Source organism: Andrographis paniculata, unplaced genomic scaffold, assembly GCF_009805555.1.
Source record: "Andrographis paniculata isolate CXL003 unplaced genomic scaffold, ASM980555v1 Contig30END, whole genome shotgun sequence".
Classification (NCBI taxonomy): Eukaryota; Viridiplantae; Streptophyta; class Magnoliopsida; order Lamiales; family Acanthaceae; genus Andrographis; species Andrographis paniculata.
In genome coordinates, this window is record NW_026137563.1 from 526,183 (window position 1) to 545,338 (window position 19,156).

Below are 19,156 nucleotides of genomic sequence, written 5' to 3' on the forward strand. Positions count from 1 at the left end.
ATAATTTTCTTAATTTTAATTAAACTATTTACTTATTTTAATTTAAATTTATAATTATTTTTACTAATACACTTCTTAATTAATTACTAATTATAATTTACCTAAATTCTCGTGTCTACAGTAATACACCAATATTACATGGAACGGAAAAAATAAAATTTACTAATATATATATATGTATATATATATATTATATTTGAACAGATGAAAATGAAAAAGTATAAGCGGACGAAGGGGTAGATAATGCAAAACGGATTCTAAAACCACAAACAAACTAAACCTAAGTAGCGTTTTATGATTTTTATAAAAAATACAATATTACTCTATCCGTCCCACTTATCATGTTATGTCCATATTGTCGTTTCTGTTCGTCCTACGTCTCATGTCATTTTCCTTTTTTTTAAAAAAAATGATTACCCTATCTTAATTTTATTTTAAATTTTCTAATTTATTTTTTTTAATTTTAATTAAACTAATTAATTATCTTAATCTTAATTTATAATGATTTATATTATAAATTAATTATTTTTACTAATACATTTTAAATTATCAACTGATTGTACTTATCTTAAATTTTTGTGTCTACAGTGACCATGACAACCAATGTGAATTAAGGCACGAATTCAAACTTCCATGTCTACAAGTTCACCTTGTCGGACTTAGTTTTCAGATTATTAAGTTCGATAGCGACTGTAAATTTTTACGTCATAAAAAAAATTAAATCAAATATATATAGTATTATATCAATAATTAATTTGAATTTAAAATATTATACTCCATATTCATTCATGATAACAATAATAACAGTAATAATACCCGTGGATGGATCTTTCTCTCTCCCACAGTTTGACACAGTTACAGCCTCTCACTCTAAGAAGAAGTAAGTGTAACAGCGGTGGAAATGAGTTTGATCTGGGCATCAAGAATCTGCAGCTTCTCCTTCTCCATGATCACACAAGCTTCTATGCACTTGCCGCATTTCGTGCTCATCAATATCGTCGTATTCTTCACCGGCGACGCCGTCGTGCACACCCACTCCGGCGGGCCCCACCCGTAATCAACCTCGTACACCGGAAACCCGCTCCAGCTGCTGAACACCGCCGCCTCCATCGTCTCCTTCCCCTTCGAATCGATTCCATAAAACTGAGGAAGATCCGCCACGTAATTATCTCCCCGCCGCGCTTTCTCGATGTACTCATGGCTGATTTTCTTCACCGCCCCCCTCAGCACCGCCGCCAGCGACCGGTAAAGCTCGCCGTCGCTGTCGCCGGGAAAATCCGTTTCGTACAGACCCAACGACAGCATGTAGCAGTTGCCGAACACGTTCTCCAGCGACAGCGGCGGCTGCGTCCTTCTCCGCAGACTCACCGCCTGCAGCGCCGGAAAAACGCACGGCGGCGGCGGCGAACCGGGCGGTTTAGACATTCCGATGAAGTGCTTCCAGATGAACGCCGAGACGGCCTCTACTCTGCTCGGATTCGCCACCGCCGGCGACGCCGCCGCCCGTTTCAGAGCCGACAGCATCTCCTCGTCGAAAACGAATCTTTTGGCGGCGCAGGTTTTGTCGGCCAACGACAAGAAGTGGTGGCGGTGGTCGGGGAGGTCCGGCCGGGAGGGGAAGAAGTCCGCGATGTTGAAATCCAGGCGCGGGAAATTATTCTCCTGGCCGCGGGAAATCGCCGCCCAGGCGTTGATGAACGCCACCGCAGATCCGCCGTCGGCTATCCGATGGGAGACGCAGACGCCGACGGCGACGCCGCCGCCGTCAAAGAAAGTGACTTTGGCGGCGGCGAGCGCCGTTCCTTCGCTGTGGTTGGGATCCATGGGAAGGTATTTATTCAAATCTTCGATTTGGTGTTCTTGCACGGCGGCGATGTCGAGCGGCGCGTCGACTCGGGCTTCGACGAACTCGGCGCCGGCGTCGTTGCAGTGGGCGAGGGAGCCGTCGTCGGAGACGGTTCCGGCGAGAGGGTAGAAGGCGGTGAGCGCCTTGGAGAGGGATTCCTTGAGATGGCGCGAAATTTGGGGACGGCTGCCGTCGGCGGCGGCGGAGTTGTAGAAGAAGATGAGGGGGATGTAGTTGGAGCGGTGGAGCTGATCGATGTAGCCGAGGTTGAGGTTGTAGAGGTGAGGGGGCGTCGGAGACGACGGCTTGATAATTTCTTTCGATACTATTATTTGCATTTTGTGATATATCGATAAAAAAATTAATTTAAATTAAATTGATTCGGTGTGCGTGATTCTTGATGGAGGGGAAGAGATATATAGAGGCTGTTTGGGAAATTGAAGAGCTTCTAGCTTGAACAATTTTTCATCGCCCAAAAAATTAATTTAGGTGTTTGATAAATTAATTTTTTTAAAAAAAGTTTTGACTCACAAAAATTAATTTTTAAAAACCTCATCTACCAGTATTTTGGAAAAGTTTTTTTATTTTAATTTTGATTATTTCTTATTTATCATTAAAATTTAATTATTTATTTTATATTTATAAATATATTTTTATAGCAGTATTTATTAATTATTTTTAATATATTTAATTATATTTTTATTTTTATAAATTTAAAATAATTACTATTATTAATTATTACATATAAATTATTTTATTTGTAAAATATATGAATTTTTAAAACTAAGTCAAATAGAAAAAACAAAGATTATTAGTTTATTTATATATATTAAAACAATAATTAATATAATAAAAATATATATACAAAAGATTTATTATTTTATATTTTACATAATTTTAATAAATAATTAATATTTTCTAGTAAAAATAATTTTCTCAAATCAAAATAATAAAAATAAAAATTTTTATAATATTTTTTATAATTTTCAATAATTAATAATAAAAATTTTCATAAATTTCAAACCAAAATGAACAAAATTAAATATTTTTAAAATAACATATCAATATCCTTAATAGTCATTTTATGTATAAAAAGCTAATGTCAAACCGCTAATTGAATAGCTAGTCAAATCAGCTAATTGAATCAGTTAACAACTAACAACTAATTGAATCAGTTAACAGCTAAAAATATCAACTAATTGTCAAACACACTCGTAGTGTTAGAACTTCTCCCAAAATAAAATAAATCAGGCCCAGAATCTCTCGTATTGAAATAATGAGATAAAAAAAATAAATTTATTAAATTTAATCTGATTTCATTAGCTCCGTCGAATTCGAATCTATAAATTAATGAAGGGTTTGTACTTTTTAAATCTATGTCGCAATCTCTCTTAAAAAAAAAAGCTGCTAAAATTTCTGTGGCCAACGATATGAAATACTCCCTCTGTCCACGGATAAAATAAACATTTACTTTTGGGGCAGAGTTTAAGAAATAATAGTATTTTAATTATAGTGGATAAGTAAAAAATAGTGTAACGACATTTTTGCCATGATGTGATGTAAAGTAAGGGTATTTGTGGAAAAAAAGTAGGGTATTTAATGAAATGGTTACTTTGTAATTGAACGTCCCAAAATAGAAATATGTATACTTTGTAGCTGGACGGAGGGAGTATAAAAAATAATAGTGATTGCGGTAGATCTGAGATCACAACTATATTATATATACTTTATTATTAATCGGCGTTAATCATCCCCCGATTAATAAGTTATTAGATTCCTGCAAATAAAAAATCATATTTACTAAATATATTGAAACCTAATAAATTATTTATAGATCATTTGATTCACTTATAGCTACGTTTAATCTACCATTAGAATTTTATTATAACATATATGACGTATGTATTGTATGGATGGATGTAATTGGGAGACATCCCAAAAACATGAGGATGGGGACAGGACGAGGCTTTGTGCATATGCACCCAAAAGACATGAAGCTAGTGATATCCTTTTCTTCTAATAAAGTATATAAATGAATTTATTAGTGTGATGATATTTTACTACAAATATAAATTGTCCGTCCATTCATTCTGCTTAATATAATACTCTATCCGTCCTATAAATATAGTCTTAATTGAGTTGGATACTAGATTTAAGAAATATTAATATTATATTGGTAGTCGGTAAATGTATAAATAAAATACTTTTTTGTCCTTGTAAATGTATTAGTGTAAAAAGTAGTGGTAATTGTGTAATAAAAATAAAAAAAATATGAGTAGTTTTATGGTGATATGGTTATTTATGAAAATAAGATTATTGTTTTGGGACGGACAAAAATGGTAAACAAGATTATTGTATTGGGACGGAGGAAGTATATTGTATTCAAATATAAATAATATCGGCTCTATTTATTTGTAAGATTTTATCTCTAATTTTACTATTTTAATTTTTTTTTTCCTCAAAAAAATCAACTCAAATATCCAATTTTTATTTATTTTATTACATTAAAATATAATTTTATATTCAAAACATCACATCAATACATATTTATATCACATCAAACCACTATTTCAATTCAAAATTAAAACTTCACAAGTAAATACACCCAATCATGACTCAAATACTCTCTCCGGTCCATTTAAGAAACCCTTTGGGGTTCTGAAGTAGATTAAAAAAATATTAATATTTTTGTCTTTTGACTTTATATATAAAATAATTGCATATGTAATGATATGTTTGTAATTTATGTAAAAAGTAAGGGTATTTTAATATTAGTGTATAATTATTATTATTATTTTTTTTAAAAAAATACTTTTGACGAAAATAGTGAAAATGACAAAAAAGTATTAACAAAATCATATCTCGTTTAACCAAACTTTCAACAATAGACCAACCATCGAACCCGTAAAGAATGACCTTAGTAGTATAGGTTGAGTCTTGATCACGAGGTTATGAGTTCAAATTATCGACCCATTAATTATTAGTCGTTGTTTAGATCTGTACTTATTTGATTCCATGATTTAAGTATATATTATATTTCTTAATATCATAATGAATTTTTATTATATTTTATTTCTTATTTTTAATGTTTTATTATTACTTATTTTTTTAATGCAATGTGTTAAGACGAGTCGAAAATTATTTGAAATTGAAGATTCCAACCCATTAATTTATATATTGTTCATTAGTACAGCAATTTATCTTCCCCATATAATATTGAAATATATATATATTGAACAACTTGTGGGTTGTTGAGTTTGGATTTATTTTTTTATTTTGATTTTTTATTTAAATAATACTACTTGGATCTAAAGGTTTTTTTTTTTTTTAAATGTAAGTATTTTTTTTATCTTAAATATGAAAAATTGTGTTAATAATATTGAAAAATAATATTTCGTGTTTAATTATTTTTTTTTTGTAAATAAATAAAATATAGTATTTATATTATCTTAAACATATGTATATTATATATTTTTAAAAATAATAATAATCATTTCACTACTTAAAAATAATAAATTAACAAACCCTAATAAAAAAACAAAACTTTAAAAGAGTATACAGATGGTGTCTCCAATTATTAATTAGGTCATGCTTGGCCCATTTTAATATTAAACAAGATTAGGGCCCATATAATAAATTTAGGCCCATCGAGCCCATCTAGACATTATTATTTATGTCTATACAACATTTGATATATGAATTTGAGAGCCATCATATCCAAATAAATTTTTATAAATGATAAGACATTTCTTCAAATTAAACAGCAAGAGCATCGCATTTGTAGAAGAATTCACAAAAATAAATAAACTCAAATGATAAAGAGATCGAACAAAAATGCTATAATCACTTCATCATCATGTCTACACCCAAATCATTCCATAATTAGATAGAACAACAATTTATTAGAAACACTTAGTAAATAGTGTTTCTTTACACTCAAAAGATCAGCTTTCTACTATTTAAACTTTGCATTTTTCAATAAAAATATATATTTTTTTCACAAAATATCACATCATATATTATTTTAATATCAGATTCAAACCAATTTTTTTTTAAATCTCATCAAATATGAATTTAACTTTAATAATAAAAAATAAAGTTTGAAGCTAACCAACAAACATTTGAGTACGAATAAGATCAATTTTCTTGTCAAGTTCTTTAACAACATTTCTATCCATATTAACCCATACTTCTATCCCCTCTCCACACTTAGGGTGTGTTTGTTTGAAGGATTTTGGTGGATTTCCACTATTCATCCAATTTTTTCCCCCAAAAAACATCAAATCAAACACCTATTTTTCATTTTTTATATTATACTAAAAATCAATTTTACATTCAAAACATCACATCAAACCCTATTTATATCACATCATACAACTATTCAAATTCAAAATTTTTACTATTCAAATCCCAACTCAAAATCCAAACCCCCAAACAAACACACCCTAGTATCCATCAACACGATCGAATTCTTCATAGGCATTGCGGTCGCTACCCAAATAGGGTTTCCCCAACCAAAGTCGACACCATACAAAGGAAAGTTGCGCCAACTAGTGAAGGCGCAACCTTCCCTTAACTCTCCTTTCTCGTGCAATGCCAAGAACTCGGAACATTGATTGAAATATCTATCGCCAAATTGTGCCTCTCTAATGAAATCTCCATCGATCTTCTTGATCGCATCTCTCAGTATTCTGACAAGCTCGTGATATCGATCTAGCGCAAGATCATGCTCCGGGGAATATAGTCCCATAATTGCCATGTAGCAATTGCCAAAAACATTCTCCAAATGTGGAGGAGGATTCATTCTTGGCCTTAGATTTATTGATTGGAATGCAAAGAAAAACCCTTTTGAATTAGGGTTTTTTTCTAGGGTTACCTCGATGAAGACCTTCCAAAAGAAAGCCGAAACCATTTCGATTCTCATGGGATTCTTGACGTATTGTGAGGTTGCCGAGCTCTTAAGAAGTGCCAACATTTCCTTGTCGAGAACAAACACGTTGGCCACATCATTTTCATTCGAAAATGTCCAAGAACTCGGCTCGGGAAGTTCTCTCGCCGGGAAATATGCTCCCAAGTCGAAAGTGAAGGGCGTAAATTTTGGCCCTCCTCGGCTTTTGGCTGCCCACGCATCGATAAACCCCATGATCGATGCAAAATCCGCGAGCTTATGTGAAATACAAAACCCTAAAGAAACCCCTCCACATTCGAAAAGAGTGAGTTTTACAAGAACTAGGGTTCCATTGAAGTCACTTGGATCTCGCGGTAGCAATTTCTTCAAGACTTCCACGTCGTGTCCATGCACAAAATCCGTGAGGCGAGCATGAGCTCGAGCTTCGATGAAGTCTACGCCGGCATCATTGCATTCGACGAGGGAATTTGTTTTGATTCTCCCCGCTAAAGGATAAAATGACGCCAAAGTATTGGCGAGGGATTGCTGTAGGTGTCGAGAGATGCAAGAATGGTTAGTTTCGATCAAGATTTTCGACTCGAGGGCTTCGTAGAAGAAGATGATGGGAGTGTAGGCAGTTATCACTATTTGATCCAAGTATGAAAGCTTAAGGTTTCTAAGGTGACGAGGAGTTTCTGATGAGGGTTTTATGATCTTTGTAGAGAAGGTTTCGATTTGTTGATTCATTTTTGTTGGTTGAAGAATTGTTCGAATTGTAGACAAAGTGTAAGTCTTGAATTTCTATATATATCTATATATGTATATATATAGCTAGGGTTTTGATGATGAGAAATTGGTATTTTTCTTGATCATTTTGGGAGATTGTATATATTGAAATATTTACATAATAATGAGGATTTGTCCTATAAATCTTGAAAGATGATTTTTTGATTAAAGGGTATGTGTTTGTGTGTGTGGTTTTTTTAGTAAAATTTCACATTAATTGTGATGAGTTAAAATGTGAAAGTGAGTAAGTGAACTTTTCCTTTTTAAAAAAGAAAATTAATTACAAGTAATTAAATAATTACATGTATTAATGATATTGCTTGGTTAATTTTAATTTGAGTTTGAGATTTTGATTTGAATTTTAATTTAAATAGTATTTTAATTCAATATTTTATAAAAATTTAATACGTATTATTTTCATCATTCTAAGTATTTATTTATTTTTTGTGTGTCAAATTTTGAATACTAATATTATATTCATACACAGTACAAATTAAAAATAAAAATAAAAATATCATTGTTAATATTGTATAATAAATGCAATGACATTTGTATTAAAATATTATATAATGTAAAAATATTTTTAATATTAAGGGCAAGAACATTGAATATTAATATTAGAGATTGTACGTAATACAAATTAAAAAAAATATATATATCTATTAGTGTTGTATAATACAATAACATTTATATAAAAGATTATTCAAATATAAAAATACTTTTAACGTTACAGGAACTTAAAAAACAAATAGATAATTTATTAAGGAAAAAAAGAATATACATTTATATATGTTTAAACTAAAATTAATATTATTCGCTCGATATAATTTTTAATAAAAGTATATTATTTTTTCTCACAAAATATTGATCAATTTTATTATTTTTTTTATATATAAATAAAAACTCCAATTAACAGTATTTCAAATTATAATAAAACAAACAAACTCTATAAAACACTTTTTAACCTTTTTAAAAAGTTGGTAAGTATATACACTATTCTGTCACAATGTAGACAATCAAAATCGAATTGAATTAATTGTATAGTAATAATAACTAATACAATCCTGATAATTTGATATTATTATTATTATTATTATTATTATTATTATCAAAGAGAGTCAAGATTTGTATATAATATACATACGCTTTACATTGGAGAAAACTTGTTGGTTGACTTTCGTTATATATCAATAAATAGTATGTGGCCGTAATTTAATAAAAGATATTTTCTCCCGTAATTTAATAAAAGATATTTTCTCCGTCCCTTAAGTATAGTCTTACTATATTTGGCACAATATTTAAAGAATATTGATATTGTATTGGTAGTCGGTAAAAAATAAGGATAAATAATTTTTTTTTGCCCCCGTAAGTATATTAGTGTAAAAAGTAGTGGCAATTGTGTAATAATAATAAAAAAATAGAGATAGTTTTATGGTGATATGGTTATTTATGGAAATGAGACGGATGGACAAAAATATAAACAAGATTATTGTATTAGAAATAGTAAAAAATATCAATTAAAATTCGTGTAAAAAATTCTTTGAGGACAAAGAGTATATTTTTAATACTCTCTCCGTCCCAATACAATAGTCTTATTTACCATTTTTGTCCGTCATAAAACAATAGTCTTATTTTTATAAATAATCATATCACTGTAAAACTACCTTTACTTTTTCATTATTATTAAACAATTGTCACTACTTTTTACGCTGATATACTCACAAGGGCAAAAAAATATTTTACCCATATTTTTTACCCACTAAATTTTGAGTGAATCATATATGATTCATGATAGTTATATGTTATGTAGTTAATTAAGTTATTTATATTTGTTATATCTTAATTTAAATAAGTTTTACAAAAATATCAATTTCTTATGAGATAAACAAAAATAAAAAAAAATATCAATTAAAATGGGGAGAGACTATAATGTAAAAAGGCCGCCGCTACATTATGCTGAACAACACTGCTATTAGACAACACAATACATTATATATGTTAATACAAATACAATACATAAACAAAACACACGTGCTATAGTTTAACAACACTCAACACATATTACTACAGACAACACATTGTATATGTTAATATAATATAAATACAAAACATGTTATAATATCGTACAATACACAATAATTGATTTTAGTACATGACATATATACAACACACTTGTTATTATTAAAACACAATATATATTTTTATTATACATTGCATGTACTGTCTGTGATAATGATAATGTGTATTGTTTATATATATATATATATATATGAGTGTGCTTATGTGAATCATATAAAAATAAATATTGAATTTAATGATTTATAATAAAAGAATTAACTAAATAGTAAAAAGTTATCTAAAAAATTCTCAAATAAACGGAGTCAAGCAACAACCTTAAATAAGATAATAATAATAAGCACAAAAACACAATACAGTGTAAATGCGAAAAACAAATCCAAGCATCAAAACGACGACGTTAGTCCATCTTCGTTAACCTCTGGTGGTTCCAATTTTCAATAGGCGATTGTGCAGTAGAACCCTAAATCCCCCCTCAATAATGGCGTCGACGCTCAAGTACGTACGTGTGCCGCCGAATTCGGCGAACCTGGAGGAGGCTCGGCGGAGGGTTTTCGAGTTCTTCAAGACTGCTTGCAGATCTATCCCCCAAATCATGGAAATCTACAACCTCGACGACGTCGTTACCCCCTCGCAGCTGCGCTCCACTGTCGCCTCCGAGATCCGTAAGAATGCCCACATCAGTAACCCTAAGGTCCGATCTGTTTTTCCAAATTTTTCCTTTTTATCTGGATTCTATTTTTTTCCCCCTCAACCGTTCTACGTTTAGTTTTGAGGTAGTCATGCCTTGTGATTTGCGGACTAGGTAATCTGTGCGGAAATTTTGAGATTTTTGAGTCATAAATTTAGGAATTCGAAAATGCCCCCTTCTAATTTGGAGATATAAACGTTGGGCGACTGTAAAGGATCAATTTCAGGATAATCTGTAATTAATCAGATGATTCAGCTCAATGTTTTCAATCTTTCTTGTTTTTTAACTTCCTGTTCTTTACTTGGTTTAGAGAATGTAACTATTCACACTGCATTAGTTGCTCTGACTCACTTGTGTGATTCGGATAGAAACAAATTCTATGGAGAAATGGCTTCAGTGACAAGAACAGAATAGCTCAGTAAATTGGTACTTAGGGTTTGCCTAGTAAACTTGGGAAAACCATTAAGACAAGTTACCTGTTGATATTGAGTTCTTACTTGGCTGACTGGGAGAAGATTTTCTATTACAAATGCAAGATTTACTGACAATTTCGTCTAGCAATTAGTTCTGTTCCTGTTGAAATATAACATTGAAAGCCTACAAACGCCCATTCTAAGATGTTGAAGTAATGACTTGCCGTTGCGCACCAAATAATTTCAGTATGAAAGGAGAGATCATGTTAAATAATATGCTTTTAATCGATTATGTACTGGTAATTTCTGAAGTTGAAAGTTTTTGGTGAATTTTATATGCTGGCTCTTGAGTACACTACCATTCTTGTCAATTGCCATCAATGGCCACACTTCCATGATCACAGATATCCTTTTACCTGATCAATGAACTCTGCTTTTATGATTTACCTGAAGTTTGCATCCCTTAATTCTCAGATTTTAATAATATTAACATGCATTTTTAAGAACTCTATAATGCCCCACTTGTATTATTTATGTATCAGCCATGTTTGTGTTAAATTTTCTATAAGTTTGCAGATGTTAAATTAGTTTTTCATTGTTTAAAACATTTATTCAAAGCTAAATATTACTTGTGAGATTTGTTTAAAGAGGAGAGCAGCTCACTCATACATCCACATGCTTAAAATTGTAAATTATAAGAAGTGATGAATAATACATGGAGCCCTACATGATTTCATCCTGACCACTTTTTGATTGAGAAGAAGCTTGAAACTGTTAAACATTTTATGAAACTTTAAAACATAGAACTTTGTGGATTTGATTTAAAGAAGCCTGCTGCAAGTTATCTTATTGCAATCTAATATTGAAATGCATTACCAATGTTGCTCTGTGCCTTCATATATATCATTTGTACCTTAATACCAAATTGCAAGTCTGTTGAGTATATATAATTTCATGTTAGCTGCCGAGTACAAAAGCTGTCTTTTGTATTTCAGAGTCCTCTTTCATGCATTACATAGTTTTGCTGGATCGGTTATCCAACAAGAAAGTCTCTGGCAATTTATTGATTTTAAAAGTTGAAAATTTTATATTAATGCGAGGGATTTCATTTTTCGTGTTATAATGTAACTCAATGGAAGCTTTTCTTCGATGTTGTAGTTTAATTCTTGGTATGATCAGCAGAAACACTCTAAGTTCCTTTTTTTTTTTGTGCCTTTTTGTTTTTAGATGAAATAGGTATTGACTATGATATTTTTTTAGAAAACTGAGAGATTGAATAGTAAAAAAAAAAGGCACATGATGGCCTAATTGATTGAGCTTGTTGAGATAATTCCAACAAATAATTGAATATATTCTTTAAAGCTTCACCTAATATTCGGTCGACTAAAAACAATCGAATATTACATGCAAAATCTTTTGGTTACCGACACTTTTTGAACTATCAGTTTCTTTGCCCCAAATCATGATGGTCCAGGTGATTGATCTGCTGCTGTTCAAGGGTACAGAGGAATTGAGCAACATTGTGGAGCATGCGAAACAGCGGCACCACATCCTCGGCCAGTATGTCGTAGGTCATCATGATGATGATTCCTCCAAAAATTCGGGAACCAAAGAACAGAACGAATCTGAATTCCTGAAGAATTTCTACAAGGGCAATTACTTCTGACTCTCGTGACGATACACTACTGGTGTGACTCTACAATAAACATGAACTTTGCTTGTGCTACTGTACTCATCATCCTCTGCTGTTGAAACGGTGAATCTTTCGCCTATTTAACTAAGTCTTCGTCTTGATGGAAAACATGAGATCTATTTCTTTTGCTTCGGATCATAAAGTCAGCAACCATTGCAATTCTGAAATGTTTCGAGCGTTGTATAAACTCAACTGCAGATGGTATGAACTTGGAGACTTGCCATTGGAACATTTGTTGTTAATACATCTTTCGAAAGAAAGCAAGTGTCGAATTATAGCTTGTCCATGTTTTCCTTGTTGGCGCATTCGAGCATCTGTATTCAATTTACTTCCGAGCTTGATTTCATCAAGAACGATGAGCTCAAGCCCGGATTTAGAAAAAAAAAAAAAAAAAAAAGAAAAAGAAAGTCGAGTTGAGTCGAGCTTTGCTTCTTGGTTCAACTATTTCTCTACATGGAAGATATAGTGAATAATTTGACGCTCGATATGATATTTATTTGGAGCGCATTCGAAAATTAGCTGTTGCATTTTTCTGTCATATATTTTATGGAGGTGATAGCACAATAATATATGCTTAGACGGTAATAGTAAAATTATTTTATATAAAATATTGAATTTACTTGGTGTTTATATATATATACACATTATAATTTATTATTAAATATAATTGTTATATCTAAATAAAAAACAATACATTATCTACTGTATTTCAAATCATATCTAGTTAATCTCTAATAACATGACGTCACTTTCTAACGTATCCCTTGCATCTCCTGTCCACAAATAGCTTTATATAAGATCCATTACATTTTCCACATTAATTTACGTGCCTTATTAGAATAAAAAATCCACATATATTGGAAAAATCTAATATATATATATATATTGTAATGTTAGGTTAAAAAAGAAGTAATTTTTTCTTAAATTCGCTTACTTTTCTTATTATATTTTTTAAAATTTTAATGTAATCCATATTTATCTATCTTGCAATTCACGTATTTTTATTTAAATATTTTATAAACTAGTAAAAAATGTAAGTAAAGACATACTACAAAAAAAGTTTAAAGGAGTATTTCAAATATAAATAGATTGCAATAAGTACGAGTTAAGCTACGATTTTATTTTTTGTTCAATTTTTATAGCAACTATATATATCTTGAAATGTTTTAACAAAAAAAAGAAAAATACTAATACTAATATAGGAGTAATAATTTAAATAAAGGTAAATACATATAAAAAAAAAAAAATTATGAAAACAGATATAAAATGTACCCTAAGCCTAAACTATTACAGTCCCTGGAGTCGAGGTCCCGCTTCCCTCTAGAACTAGTATGAGTTCGACAATGGGAAGAATCGCTACGTCCAGAAGCTTTGAGAAAAGGAGAGTTATGGAAGTTTCTCCACTCCACAAACCGACGGTCTCCCCCTCTTTATGACAGGAAAACACGTGATAGCTCAAAATACAGCTGCGAAACCGAAGGCCCCGTAAAGGATTGGAGATCATGAGTTTCTCTTGATGCTGCCACATCTTCCCTGAGGTACGGAGACTACTGTTTTACATTTTTGTTTCGTAATGTGTATGTTGATGTTTTGCATATGTAACACTGTTGGTTCGATTCGCTGCAAATGCCTGTTTTCGATCGGCTCTGTACAACTTTGATGTTCTGGAGTGACCTGTTGTGTGGATTTCGTAATTTGCCTTTTGGATCATTCTAACTTTCCATTGATGCGTTGTGTCGAATGTAAATTTTGGGGGGGACTGTTTCATTATGTGGAAATGCTGCGAATGTGTTTGTGATTGTAGAGTTTCGTGAAGTTAGGCCTTCTTTTGTTTGATTTGATGATTGCTCTATATATTTAATGGTGTTTCACTTGTTGATTAATTTAGGCTAATTTGGAGCAAGATCTCTCATCTCAAAGTACTTATAACTTAATAGGGTTTCGAATTTTGGGATTTGGAGGATAGCCATGGCCTGGTTTAGAGCTGGTTCTAATGTGGCAAGATTTGCTGTTAGGAGAGCTTTCTCGAATACATCCACTTATAAGTGGCGAACACGGGCTGCTCCTGTGCAGTGTCGACATTTCCATGGTACAATTTTTAGGGCAGAAAAATCCACACCTGTGCCTCATCCTGTGCCACTCTCAAGGCTGACCGATAGCTTCTTGGATGGGACAAGCAGTGTTTATCTTGAAGAGCTCCAGAGAGCATGGGAGCAGGATCCCAGCAGTGTCGATGAATCGTGGGATAATTTCTTCAGGAATTTTGTTGGCCAGGCGGACATTTCGCCTGGAATTTCTGGCCAAACAATTCAGGAAAGCATGAGGCTTATGTTGCTTGTGAGAGCTTATCAAGTTTATGGTCACATGAAAGCTAACTTGGATCCTTTAGGATTGGAAGAAAGGCCTATTCCTGATGATCTAGATCCAGCCTCTTATGGATTTACAGAAGCTGATCTCGACAGAGAATTCTTCATAGGTGTTTGGAGGATGTCAGGTTTCTTGTCTGAGAACCGCCCTGTGCAAACCTTGAGGGCGATTTTGACAAGACTAGAACAAGCTTATTGTGGAAATATTGGTTATGAGTACATGCATATAGCTGATCGAGAAAAGTGTAACTGGCTCAGAGACAAGATCGAGACTCCACTGCCAACTCAGTACAACCGCCAGCGGCGTGAGGTTATACTCGACCGGCTTATTTGGGGCACACAGTTTGAAAGTTTCTTGGCTGCTAAATGGACAGCAGCCAAGAGGTTTGGGCTTGAAGGTTGTGAGACATTGATTCCTGGCATGAAGGAGATGTTTGATAGGTCAGCAGATCTTGGAGTGGAAAGCATAGTCATCGGCATGTCCCACCGAGGGAGATTGAATGTTCTGGCTAATGTTGTCCGGAAACCTCTTCGGCAGATATTTAGTGAGTTTGGAGGCAATGCAAAGCCTGTGGATGAGGTTGGTCTTTACACTGGAACTGGTGATGTTAAATACCACTTGGGAACTTCTTATGATAGGCCAACGAGAGGGGGTAAGAGAATTCACTTGTCACTGGTTGCAAATCCTAGTCATTTAGAGGCTGTGGACCCTGTTGTAGTTGGAAAAACTAGAGCGAAACAATACTATTCTAACGACTCTAACAGAACAAAGAACATGGGTATTTTGATCCACGGTGATGGCAGCTTTGCTGGACAAGGAGTTGTGTATGAGACCTTGCATCTAAGCGCTCTTCCAAATTATACTACAGGGGGTACTATCCATATTGTGGTGAACAATCAAGTTGCATTCACGACGGACCCAAGGTCAGGAAGGTCTTCACAGTATTGTACAGATGTTGCTAAAGCTCTGAGTGCTCCAATCTTCCATGTCAATGGTGATGATGTTGAGGCTGTTGTTCAAGCCTGTGAGCTTGCAGCAGAATGGCGTCAGACATTCCATACCGATGTTGTAGTTGATATTGTGTGCTACCGTCGATTTGGTCACAATGAAATTGATGAACCGTCTTTCACTCAGCCCAAGATGTATAAGGTCTGGTGTTCTTGGCTGTTCTAAGTTTTGTTGTTGTCTCAACCACTCCTCTGGCAATCTCATCTTTAACAATATCCTTAATGTCTTTTATAGGTTATCCGCAAGCATCCTTCGGCGCTTCAGATATACCAAAACAAGCTTTTAGAATCTGGCCATGTTACAAAAGAAGATATCGATAAGATAAATAACAAAGTTCTTTCAATTCTCAATGAAGAGTTTGTGGGCAGCAAAGACTATGTGCCTCAAAAGAGGGACTGGCTTTCTGCTTACTGGGCTGGTTTTAAGTCTCCTGAACAGCTTTCCCGGATCCGTAACACTGGGTAATCTTTTTTTATTCAACACAATTGGGTAGTTGTTTAAGTTTTCATTTTATTGTGCAGTAATGAACTTTTATCTTTCAGCGTGAAGCCAGAGATTTTGAAAAATGTTGGCAATGCTATCACAGTCCTTCCAGAAAATTTCAAAGCTCATAGAGCAGTGAAGAGGATATTCGAAGAACGTGCAAAGATGATCGAGACAGGCGAGGGTATTGACTGGGCTTTGGGAGAAGCACTTGCTTTTGCAACCTTGCTTGTGGAGGGGAATCATGTCAGGTTAAGTGGGCAGGATGTTGAGCGAGGTACTTTCAGCCATAGACATGCCGTTGTTCATGATCAAGAAACAGTGGACAAATATTGTCCCTTGGATCATGTAATGGAGAACCAAAACGAAGAGATGTTTACTGTGAGCAATAGGTATTCTCTGTTTTTGTTTCTTCTAATTTTTTATCAAAAATTTATTGTGTGGATCACCAGCATCTTTCATGCAAATCATAGTTGTTTTTATTTCTAGTGAACCATTTTCATTGGTGAGAGACTAATGACCCAATCATTGTAAGTCCTCAAGTGTGTCTCCCCTGCCAAATGCATGAACGAACCATGAAATGTTGATGGGATATTAATCTTGAAACATAGATCATTCTTATTGAAATGCTCTGCTGTTTGATGTTGTGATATAAGTCTACTTAGTTTAGGTCATTTAAATAGTTATGTTATCTAGATTAGTATTTCTCTAGGAGTAATTTAATCTCTACTTTAAGATTTGTTTGAATTAGGAAATGTGCTCAGTAGTAATCTAGATTTCTTACTCTATAACTATAATGTAGATTGTTTGGTTAGTAGAAAATAAAACATGTACTTCTTCCGAATACAGAGTGATCAAGCCAAAGATTTCCATAAACCTTTATTTTGATTACAATATACTTTTGCCATATTGTTTTCTTTGTAATAAGAATTCATTATTTTTCAGTAAGTGTGTGCATTACTCCTTGATTACTACTGTTAAGGATTTTTCTTTTGATGAACTGGCAGTTTAAGAGCAACATGTTAGGGGTGTATATGAGATGACATGGTAGCACGGTGTACGCGGGGTCTATTCAGAAGTGGTTAGATTGAAAATTTCATTTTAGCAAAGAATTTGAAACAAAAAAGATTAAATCTCCATTGATTTGTAATATAAATTCCTTCAAGTTTTTGGTCTGTGTATCTGATGGCTTTTGTAAGCTAGAACTACATCCCCTTTATGCTTTTTATTCGGTACCATATTATGATGTCTCAAAAACTCAGAAGCTACTAACTAAAGTTTGTCCCTTTTCAGCTCTCTGTCCGAGTTTGGAGTTTTGGGTTTTGAATTAGGTTATTCTATGGAAAATCCCAATTCTCTGGTATTATGGGAAGCTCAATTTGGCGACTTTGCCAACGGGGCTCAGGTGATATTCGACCAGTTTCTGAGCAGTGGAGAAGCCAAATGGCTACGTCAAACTGGATTAGTTGTCCTACTGCCTCATGGATATGATGGTCAAGGCCCTGAACACTCAAGTGCTCGTTTGGAACGTTACCTTCAGGTATTTTGGACTCCATTTCATCTCAACCCTTAAAAGCATTTTTTTATGGCCATTTACCTGTAGTCTCCTTTTTAAGGTCATGCACTCTTTCTTGAATTCTGACCAGTTGAATGATCTTTGCATCCATCAACCTCAAGATATGCTGTAAGAGGTCTTCCATGTTCGAAGATTCTAGATTAGCATGAATAATCCCCATGCACAATCGATTTACTAGTTGGTTTGGCTTCAATGAAATAGACAACTTTGGAGAAACACCTTGTTCTTTTACTTGCAAATGTTTTTGATTTGAAAAGAGTGAAATGGTGGTTGAGTTTTTATTTTTCCTGCTGGAATACAGCATCGACTATTTCTTCGTTTAATCCATGATGGCGAAGGTGACCTTCCATGTTTTGTTGCAGATGAGCGATGATCATCCCTATGTTATTCCAGAGATGGATCCAACTCTTAGAAAGCAGATCCAGGAATGCAATTGGCAAGTGGTGAATGTGACTACTCCCGCAAACTATTTCCATGTCTTGCGACGCCAGGTGAGTGGACTCAACTTGCTCGAGCTGTGGTTAACCTGCAGCAGTGCTTGTTTCTCATGTTCTGCATTTTATGTTTCAGATACACCGGGAGTTCCGCAAACCTCTTATCGTTATGTCTCCTAAAAATTTGCTCCGCCACAAAGATTGCAAGTCCAATTTATCCGAATTTGATGATGTTAAGGGCCATCCTGGTTTCGACAAACAAGGAACAAGGTTTAAACGTCTCATAAAGGATCAAAATAATCATTCTGATATCGAAGAGAGTATCAGACGCCTAATCCTTTGCTCTGGAAAGGTATCAAATCGTTTTCTTTGTGTTACAATGTTAATATTTCCATTAGTTGTGTTATTTGACATGCATTTTTTGCAGGTCTATTATGAGCTCGACGAAGAGAGGAAGAAAGCTGAAGCAAAGGACATCGCTATCTGCCGAGTCGAGCAGCTTTGCCCCTTCCCCTATGATCTCATCCAGCGTGAACTTAAGAGATATCCAAGTATGTGTTACTCAATTTTTCGAAAGTTTCATAAGAAAGAAAAGATGTAATGCAATGGAAAAAATTTTAAGTCGACACAGGCTGATCATCCATTTTTGCTTTCTGCAACTCTTTCCAGATGCTGAAATCGTCTGGTGTCAGGAAGAGCCGATGAACATGGGTGCATACAACTACATCAAGCCGCGTCTCGCGACTGCAATGAAAGCACTCAGCAGAGGCACCACGGACAACATAATATACGCGGGGCGTGCTCCCTCTGCAGCCACAGCAACCGGATTCTACCAAGTTCACGTCAAAGAGCAAACCGAGCTCGTCCAGAAAGCCGTGGGATCCAATAACTAATC

The 19,156-nt window shown here is 33.8% G+C and overlaps 4 protein-coding genes across 4 annotated transcripts; 2 read left to right on the top strand and 2 right to left on the bottom strand.

The window, feature by feature from the left end:
* Nucleotides 1-756: 756 nt before the first annotated feature.
* On the bottom strand, nt 757-2,230 carry LOC127246279 (stemmadenine O-acetyltransferase-like). Its single transcript, XM_051267546.1, has one exon. It carries the CDS (start codon nt 2,182-2,184, stop codon nt 871-873), a length of 1,314 nt encoding a protein of 437 aa, XP_051123503.1. The 5' UTR covers nt 2,185-2,230; the 3' UTR covers nt 757-870.
* Nucleotides 2,231-5,952: 3,722 nt separating this feature from the next.
* LOC127246528 (stemmadenine O-acetyltransferase-like) lies at nt 5,953-7,481 on the bottom strand. Its single transcript, XM_051267968.1, has 2 exons — nt 6,291-7,481; nt 5,953-6,054 (listed from the first exon to the last, which is right to left on the bottom strand). Exons 1-2 carry the CDS (start codon nt 7,479-7,481, stop codon nt 5,953-5,955), a joined length of 1,293 nt encoding a protein of 430 aa, XP_051123925.1.
* A 2,470-nt stretch (nt 7,482-9,951) lies between these two features.
* LOC127246918 (NADH dehydrogenase [ubiquinone] 1 alpha subcomplex subunit 6) lies at nt 9,952-12,800 on the top strand. Its single transcript, XM_051268572.1, has 2 exons — nt 9,952-10,290; nt 12,175-12,800. The coding sequence occupies exons 1-2, from the start codon at nt 10,078-10,080 to the stop codon at nt 12,364-12,366; spliced, it is 405 nt and encodes a 134-aa protein (XP_051124529.1). The 5' UTR covers nt 9,952-10,077; the 3' UTR covers nt 12,367-12,800.
* Nucleotides 12,801-13,711: 911 nt separating this feature from the next.
* On the top strand, nt 13,712-19,154 carry LOC127246736 (uncharacterized). Its single transcript, XM_051268263.1, has 9 exons — nt 13,712-13,931; nt 14,282-15,909; nt 16,003-16,229; nt 16,311-16,643; nt 17,545-17,791; nt 18,190-18,318; nt 18,398-18,613; nt 18,689-18,812; nt 18,931-19,154. Exons 2-9 carry the CDS (start codon nt 14,362-14,364, stop codon nt 19,152-19,154), a joined length of 3,048 nt encoding a protein of 1,015 aa, XP_051124220.1. The 5' UTR covers nt 13,712-13,931; nt 14,282-14,361.
* Nucleotides 19,155-19,156: the final 2 nt, after the last annotated feature.

Coding starts and splice junctions, on each gene's coding strand:
- LOC127246279 (XM_051267546.1), bottom strand. CDS start 2,184: ATGCAAATAATAGTATCGAAAGAAATTATCAAGCCGTCGTCTCCGACG.
- LOC127246528 (XM_051267968.1), bottom strand. CDS start 7,481: ATGAATCAACAAATCGAAACCTTCTCTACAAAGATCATAAAACCCTCA. Junction 6,055..6,290: donor TCGTGTTGATGGATACTAGG/GTGTGTTTGTTT, acceptor ACACACCCTAAG/TGTGGAGAGGGGATAGAAGT.
- LOC127246918 (XM_051268572.1), top strand. CDS start 10,078: ATGGCGTCGACGCTCAAGTACGTACGTGTGCCGCCGAATTCGGCGAAC. Junction 10,291..12,174: donor CCCACATCAGTAACCCTAAG/GTCCGATCTGTT, acceptor ATGATGGTCCAG/GTGATTGATCTGCTGCTGTT.
- LOC127246736 (XM_051268263.1), top strand. CDS start 14,362: ATGGCCTGGTTTAGAGCTGGTTCTAATGTGGCAAGATTTGCTGTTAGG. Junction 18,319..18,397: donor TCCATGTCTTGCGACGCCAG/GTGAGTGGACTC, acceptor TTTATGTTTCAG/ATACACCGGGAGTTCCGCAA. Junction 18,813..18,930: donor TGAACTTAAGAGATATCCAA/GTATGTGTTACT, acceptor AACTCTTTCCAG/ATGCTGAAATCGTCTGGTGT.